Genomic DNA, 8649 nt, shown 5'->3' with positions numbered 1-8649 from the left:
TTGAAAGAGCCTATAATTTTAGTATCAAAATTTAGAAGACACAATTACCCTCAAATTAAATACACATAACATCACTTTTATGTTTAATACTAATTGTGATTAATGGTGGAAAGTGGAAACTAAACATGCGATAATGCAATACTCACACAAATGTTTTAACTATTGACAAAAGTTTACAATTTTAAATTTTTTAGACCAAATTTGTAATTTAGTCAAACCACATTAAGCGTATATGCCGTTTTCTCTAAAATTTACTAAAACAAAGTTATAGTAGTAAAACGATTATTAGTACCATAAACTCTATAGAGTGGCGATATTATACCAATGATTCCATGACGAATGAATACTACCAAACAACATTGGTACCGATTTTGGTCATACCGTATGATTTTTGATGGATGTCAAATATCAATACCGTTGTAAATAAACTTTTATATTTGGTAAGCACATAATTTTCTATCGTCTGATACTACCTAGACAACATCAATACCGTTATTCAGTTTTATAGTTTTTGGTAGGGTTGTCAATTTATGACACGGGCCTGTTAACACGACACGACACGGTTTTTAGGGTTTGAGCTTAACATGTTTCGTGTCTTAAACAGGTCGACATGTTTAAATTCGTGTCCTAATAGGTTAAAGACCTATTAACCTGTTAGTAACCTGTGTAGTTTTTATTTAAAAAATATAAATATATATACAATCCTAAAGTCTTAAACCTAAAGTCATACTTACAAACGATATTTCACTAATTCCCATCAGAACCCGATTTTATGGATGTTATGATTTGCATCTATGGTTTTTTGTTTCAAATATGTTATGTATTTCTCGTGTTTTGTCTCTAGTATGTTATGGATTTGTGGTTTTTTGTTTCATTATGTTATGAATTATGTATTAGTTAAGACTTTTATGCTCATTTTGAAAATTTGGTTTCATTACACATGTATTATTCATTGTCTTTAAACAGGTCACTTAACATGTTAACCTATTACTAAACAGGTTCGTGCTCGTGTTTGGAAAAAATGGCACGATTAGTTATCGTGTCGTATTCGTGTTTAGAACAGCAGGTCATTGTGTCTGTTCGTGTCGTGTCCGACATGTTATGACAACCCTAGTTTTTGGTTTCAATACGATTCAGTTTTGGTATTCTTTTCACTGCTGATATTGAAGCGGCACTGTCAACAATGTAACTTTGTAGCTCACAACTTTATGTATGTAATATTTATTGGATTAGGTCTTATTAGGGTATTGCTTGGTCTTAATGGCTGAAAACATCGCTCCGTAGGTTGCATCACTTTATTGGAAAAACACGATTTGCGCATTGTGTCAAAGTACAACCATGATAACCAGGACCAGGATCATATGTAAACTGCTACAAAAATCCATCCATAACCCAGAAAATCATGTTATCCACAAGAACAGTATCAGAAATGAAAAGTGAATTTCACTTTATTAAATTAAAAAAAAACTCCGCTAGCATTTTCCGACTTGAACATCAGAGTCGTCTTTTCCCTTTCATTTCTTGATGAGATTCCTGATGACGTACGGAAGGATGCCACCGTGATCAAAATATGTCAATTCAACCTGCGAATACAAACAAGCAAACCGAGTTTAAAATCACAACTTCCAAATACGGCATTCAAGTAGATAATAGAAAAAGAAACACATCATACCTGTGTGTCAAATCTGATTGTACACGTGAAGGATTTACCATTGTCGGTGGTAACAGTAACATCTTGACCAGGCTTTATGTCACTAGCTTTTGAAGGTAGGTCAATGGTGTAACGCTCATGACCGGTCAAACCAAGGGTATCTGCATCTTCACCAGCCTTGAAACAAAGAGGAATGATACCCATTCCAACCAGATTGCTCCTGTGGATCCTCTCAAAACTCTTGGCTATCACCGCTTTCACCCCCTGTGAAAAAAAGTCATCACAAATTCAAAGTTAGAATTTCTTTATTATATTAATCACCCAATACTATCAGAGAACTACACTACATACCTGTAGCATTGGACCTTTAGCAGCCCAGTCCCGTGAACTTCCACTTCCGTATTCAGCTCCAGCCAAAACAATAGTGTCGTGTCCAGCCTCTTTGTACCTCTGCAACATTCAGATAACAATAAGAATATAAAATCTAGCAAAATAAACTCAAAAGATGTTAATGATTTTGCACTTTTGTAGCAGTTACATACCATTGCTACATCAAACACAGAGAGCTTATCGCCAGTGGGAATGTGAATGGTTTTGGGGCCCACTTCCCCGTTTAACAGCTTATTAACAATGCGGATATTGGCAAAAGTTCCTCGGGCCATAATTTCATCATTTCCACGACGGCTACCATAAGAATTAAAGTCCCTACGGTCAACACCACGCTCAAGGAGGTATTTTGCAGCAGGGCTGTCCTTATGAATACTGCCAGCTGGCGATATATGGTCGGTGGTAATGCTGTCACCGAAATTGAGCAAACAGTAAGCATCCCTCACTCCATGTGGGCCTGGTGGGTCCATGGTCATGTCCTTGAAATATGGTGGTTCGTGAATGTAGGTCGAGTTAGGATCCCATGAATAGAGGCTGGATGATGGGACAGATAGCTTATTCCACATTGGATTGCCTTGTGTAATGGCTTCATATGTACTCTTGAACATATCTGGCAGCACACTTGATTGAACCACCTGTAAGATAAGAACATGTTATCAGTCCTGTTGACTTTATTTTGACCAAGATTGAAATCAACAGATGCTCGTAAGACTTGATTACCTCAGCAATTTCTTCAGTACTGGGCCAGATTTCCTTAAAATACACATTCTTCCCATCCTTTGTTGTCCCAATTGGCTCCTTCTCAAAGTCAATGTCAACCTAAAATACAACATGCAACCCTTTTATTGTCACCTGCCCAGCTGTTATTGAACTTTGAACATTCAGATTTCAACATACCGTGCCAGCAAGTGCATATGCAACAACCAAAGGAGGTGAAGCAAGATAGTTGGCTCTTGTTAATGGATGAACACGACCTTCAAAATTTCGGTTTCCAGAAAGCACAGCTGCAGCAACAATATCTACAAAACCACACAACAAATTGATGAAAGATATCCTGCAAGGCTGACAATTTATAAAAATTAAAATAATTCATGAATATAACTCGTACCGTTGTCTGTAATTGCAGCCGCAACTGACTCGTCAAGATCTCCTGAGTTCCCAATACATGTGGTGCAACCATAGCCCACTATACTAAATCCCTGTTGGTCCAAGTACTTTTGCAGGCCACTATAAAATAATGAAAGACAAAAATTATTTATAGATGGTATATATAAGGGATATTGGTTTTTAATACTCTCAACTTTTACTCGTTGGTTAATATCACTCCCGACTTTCACTTTGTCTCCCACCGCTTCCAACTTTCACCGTATTTGTTTTTATCACTCCCCCGCTAACTGAAGACTAACGTCGTTAGTGGAGATGCTGACGTGATTTTTTTTTTACTTTTTTTTAATTGAGTTAGTTGAGTTGGCATGCCTACTTGAAAATTACTCATGCATTCATCACCTGCATATTAAACCAACCCTAGATTCCATCATTCAAACCTTCAAATTCTCCCAAATCCCACCACCAATTGCTTCAATAATCCAACCACTGCATCCACCACTCATCCCAATCAAAACCCCTAACCTCCGCCACCTCGTCATCGCCACGTCAGCAACCACTGCATTCCGTAGACTTGGCACATCATCCTTCGTGTCTCAAAACGTCTCCAACGGATGATAAGTGGGAGCGGGTCCACGACTATTTCGTAATCAAACCTTAACCTAAATCCTGGCGATCACAAATTTACTTATAATTCGTAAACAATTGGAAGCTATTAATAACTAACTAATGTTAGGTTAATGAACCAGCTCCCAGAATGCAATGGTTGTTGACATGGGGGGGCGGCGAGGTAGCGGAGGTTAGGGGTTTTGATCGAGATGAGTGGTCGATGCATTGGTTGGATTATTGAAGCAATTGGTGGTGGGATTTGGGAGAATTTGAAGGATTGAATGATGGAATCTGGGGTTGGTTTAATATGCAGGTGATGAATGTATGAGCAATTTCCAAGTAAGCATGCCAACTTAATTGACTCAATTAAAAAATATGAAAAAAAGCCACTTCAGAATCTCCGGTAACGGCGTTAGTCTTTAATTAGCAAGGGAGTGATAAAAACAAATATGGTGAAAGTTGGGAACATCGGGAGACAAAGTGAAAGTTGGGAGTGATATTAATCAACGAGTAAAAGTTGGAAGTATTAAAAACCACTATCCCTATATATATAACAATTAAATTACTAATTATACATTTGCACTTACCTCTGAAGCAAGTATTTTGTAACAACCCCGGATCCAGGAGCAAGGCTTGTCTTTACCCATGGTTTAACCTGGCAGGAAAATATCATTCATATCATATACCACCACCAGCCTTCATCAATATTATCTTAAGTATATAACATTCTAGAAGAATATACCAACCTCCAAACCAAGTTCACAAGCCTTCTTTGCAACAAGACCTGCCCCAAGCATGACACTAGGGTTTGATGTATTTGTACAACTTGTGATGGCTGCTATCACAACACTACCATGTTTAAGTTCAGCAGTTTGTCCATGAAATGGAAAGCTGACAACTTTTTCTTGTGCTTCTTTAGGTACAGCAAAACCCTGCATACAAATTTGGAAAATTAGAGGCTAATTATACAAAGAGCAAACCCATTGTTTCCACTTTCCTTGATTATCGTTATCTAATTGTATAACCAACAGTGTAAGCAAAAAAAAAAACAATATTTTATCATCTCACCTTAAATCCAACTTTGTTATCAAGGCATGAATGCCAGTCAGCCTTCATATCCTTAATGGGAACACGATCATGCGGCCTGTTAGAATAAGAACAATCATGAATTTAAGCATGAATGTATACAATAAATAAAAAGTATACAAAATTTCAACATTAAACAATACCTTTTGGGACCAGAAATACAGGGTTCAACATCGCCTAAGTTCAGTTCCAGATAAGATGAGTAAACTTTCTCTTGTTGTGGCTGATTTGACATGATCATTAATAACGAGTGAGAAAAGTACTGCCAAATTCAAAAACTTACTATAAAATAAATAAACATGGTCACTAACCTCACTGTAATCAACAAACATTTTGTTTGCTCGCAAATATGCTTCAATCATAGCAACCTAGAAAAATTAAAACAAATAACACAATTCAATTGACAAGATTTTTACAACGTAAAAATGATACGTCTGAATTAAAGAAAATAGCTTTACTGTATCGTCACTTCTTCCTGTTAACTTAAGGTACTGCAGTGTCACATGATCTACGGGGAAGAATCCCATGGTTGCACCATACTCAGGTGACATATTAGCAATAGTTGCTCTGTCTGCCAATGACAGTTCACTCATGCCCTCACCTGCATGTCAATTAAAAGTGTGACATAAGTAACAATTAAAAATTGGTTAAACTTAAAATGGATTTGATGACTGACTGTAAAGACATTACCAAAGAATTCAACAAATTTGCCAACAACGCCATGCTTTCTTAACATTTGGGTCACAGTTAACACCAAATCAGTGGCTGTGACACCATTTTGCAACTTTCCAGATAACTTGAATCCAACCACACCAGGCAACACCATGCTCATGGGCTGTCAATATCAAAAAGAAGTCAGCCTGCTAATATTACTGTATTGAAACTTTACAAAATCACATAAATGAAAAACTTCAAATGTATTATACATATATAACTCTATACCTGTCCAAGCATCGTTGCCTCTGCTTCGATTCCTCCTACTCCCCAACCAGCTACTCCCAAGCCATCAATCATGGTTGTGTGGGAATCAGTTCCAACAACACTATCAGGATATAAGATGCCCTCAGTATTGAAAACAACCCGTCCAAGATATTCTAGATTGACCTGGATCAGTGAAAAGAAAATGATTAGAAATTCAAATGAAGGTTCTAATATATATGTTCAGTATCATATAGTTTGAATGTTCAAAACCTCACCTGGTGAACAATACCAGAACCAGGAGGAACCACAAGCATGTTGTCGAAAGCATGTGAACCCCATTTTAAAAAGGCAAACCGCTCATTGTTGCGTTGAAATTCAAGGTCCATGTTTGCTTGAACAGCATTTGGACTTCTTGCAACATCAACCTGGACTGAATGGTCAATCACAAGGTCAACTGGCACCTGCAAAATACCAAATTTTCAAAGTATGAGACATCATGGGTCATTATTTTCAAATAATGAAGAATTTAGCTTGAAAGTTCATATAAAAATAGAAATTACTCACCAGAGGATTGATCTTCTTGGAGTCACCACCGAGCTTGTTCATGGCATCTCGCATACAAGCAAGATCAACAACAGCTGGAACTCCAGTAAAATCCTACAGAAATATCATGAATTACTAACAGGTAACAACTAATAAACGGCTGCAAACTCTACACAAATGAATCTAATAAAATTCACCTGTAAAAGAACACGGGCAGGTTTAAACGGAATTTCCACTTGCTTTGGTGAAGTATTTTCCCAGTCAATGATCTTTTCAACATCATTCGGGGTAACTTGAAAGTTATCACAATTGCGAATGGCAGACTCCAGAAGAATCCTGATAGAATATGGGAGCTTGTCTGCAAACACGTAAATTTACATATTAAAAAGCAGAGATAGATAAATTAAAAAAGAACCAAACTTGACAAAAGAATATGTTCTGTTTTATAGCAACAGAGGATCTATTACCAATCCTGGGATCATTTAGAGCAGGAAGACTGTAAAACTTTCCAAACTCGCCTCCTCCAGGCCTGGGAAGAGTAGTGAATATGCCCTTAAAAGGATTTTCAGAAGCTGAAAATAATTCAACAAAAAATTAGTATATTTAAAAGCAAAAAATAAAGTACAGAATACACAACAAACTTCAAGCACCAAAATGTAACAACTTTTGTTCCCTTCATCCCATTATATCAATAAAAAGTTCCAATATCCAATTAAACAGATATATTTGATTCCTGGCAATCCAAATAGAAAAAGTCCCCAAGCAACATATTTGTAAAGTAGGCAACAAAAGAGAATCAGTATCATAAAAGTCAATTTTCAATAAAACACACACTTCAATTTAACAAAAAACCTACTACAAGTAAAACAAAACCTCTTGTTTAACCTATCAAATCCAGATCAACGTTAATTCAAACGCGTAACATGTCCGATCTCAATAACTAATCCCTAGTAACACCTTAATCGAATAAAACAACAATACAAATATAAAAGTCTCTAAGAAACATATTCATAAAGCAAGCAACAAAAAAGAGAATCAGATAAATAATCTATAAAGTCAATATTCATATTCACCTAGGTTTCAACGACAGAAACAGCCACACACTTCTAGTTACATGAATTAAATCCAAATCAACATGAATTTAAAAGCATAGCAAGTCCGATCTCATAATTAAGCCCTATAACCAAATAAAACAACAAATTAATAATAAATTAAAGGTCAACACCGCTATAACACTATCCGATTAGCCTCACGACGTGAAAAACAATAAAATAATCGATCAAGTAATAAAAATGAATAAAATGAATAAGTATACCCATGGAAGCGATGTTTCGTTGAACAACTGGAGCTACGGATCCGATCTGAGCCTTAGCAGGAGATCTCAAATAAGTCCACTTACGTTGCGATCTGAACGGAAGTGAGGGTTTAGAGAGAGAATAATAATATGATGATGAGGAGAAACGAGGTATAAATATCTTATTATTAGCAAATGAAGAAGAAGTTGGTGAAGTAGTAGTAGTAGTGGTAATAATATTATTATACATCACGAAGTGGTAAAAAAAATAATAAAAAGGATAAAACCCTAGAAATTAGAAATGAAGAGACAGAGAGAGATGAAAGTCTTTCATGGCTGCTGCGGGTGGGGTGGTCTGGTGTGAAGAGGTGTAGGGGAGGATGGTGAGGGTGAGTAATGGGCCGTGGGATTTGTTAGGTGGCGTGGATTGACGGTAAGGATGTATTGGTTTGTCCATGTCTGAAGCCTGATGGCTTAAGTCGGCACGGCTCGGCTGGATATCAAAATGTTTGTGACCTTGTGGGTTGCACACTCCGGTTTATCTTATCTTTTTTATTAAATATCATGAAAAATACTATATCTTTGTAAGAAAACTTTTTATTTTATATAATCATAAATAAATAAATAAATTCCGTTGTGTTAATTTGCTTATAACATAATCTATATTATATATAAAGAAGGAGTGATGGACACAAAAGTAATTTCATAATTGCATGGCAAGGGTAAAACCGACATTTCATAATAGGGCAATAAAAGTAATTTGTCAACGTATCTGTCAATTCTTCAAGCTTTTTGTACAACATCATAAAGCTTCATTTTTTATGAGATTACTCTTCAATCCTTTAGAAAACAAAAGGCTATGGTTTAAATATGTTATTATTATTATGGTGACTATTCACATTCTTAACTCTCATGTGTCATTATGTTTCTATTAACTTTGTTAGCCTATATATATTGACTTCTTGTGTATACATGCATACATACCAATGAATAACAAAGTCCCTTTTCTCTACTTATTATGCTCTCTATACACTATTCAAAACGACAACGACAA

General features: G+C 36.1%; 1 protein-coding gene across 1 annotated transcript; it reads right to left on the bottom strand.

The window, feature by feature from the left end:
- Window positions 1-1267: 1267 nt before the first annotated feature.
- On the bottom strand, window positions 1268-7868 carry LOC143550299 (aconitate hydratase, cytoplasmic-like). Its single transcript, XM_077040976.1, has 20 exons — window positions 7617-7868; window positions 6769-6873; window positions 6499-6659; window positions 6323-6415; window positions 6034-6219; window positions 5780-5941; window positions 5528-5672; window positions 5296-5438; window positions 5149-5205; window positions 4981-5060; window positions 4820-4895; window positions 4498-4683; window positions 4339-4406; window positions 3147-3265; window positions 2936-3057; window positions 2759-2857; window positions 2194-2673; window positions 2003-2101; window positions 1673-1915; window positions 1268-1583 (listed from the first exon to the last, which is right to left on the bottom strand). The coding sequence occupies exons 1-20, from the start codon at window positions 7843-7845 to the stop codon at window positions 1515-1517; spliced, it is 2922 nt and encodes a 973-aa protein (XP_076897091.1). The 5' UTR covers window positions 7846-7868; the 3' UTR covers window positions 1268-1514.
- Window positions 7869-8649: the final 781 nt, after the last annotated feature.

The sequence above is a fragment of the Bidens hawaiensis genome, unplaced genomic scaffold (genome assembly GCF_021521415.1).
Source record: "Bidens hawaiensis isolate Kalapana, Puna unplaced genomic scaffold, B.hawaiensis_p1.1 tig00015993_1, whole genome shotgun sequence".
Classification (NCBI taxonomy): domain Eukaryota; kingdom Viridiplantae; phylum Streptophyta; class Magnoliopsida; order Asterales; family Asteraceae; genus Bidens; species Bidens hawaiensis.
This window is presented reverse-complemented; position numbering and strand designations above follow the sequence as displayed.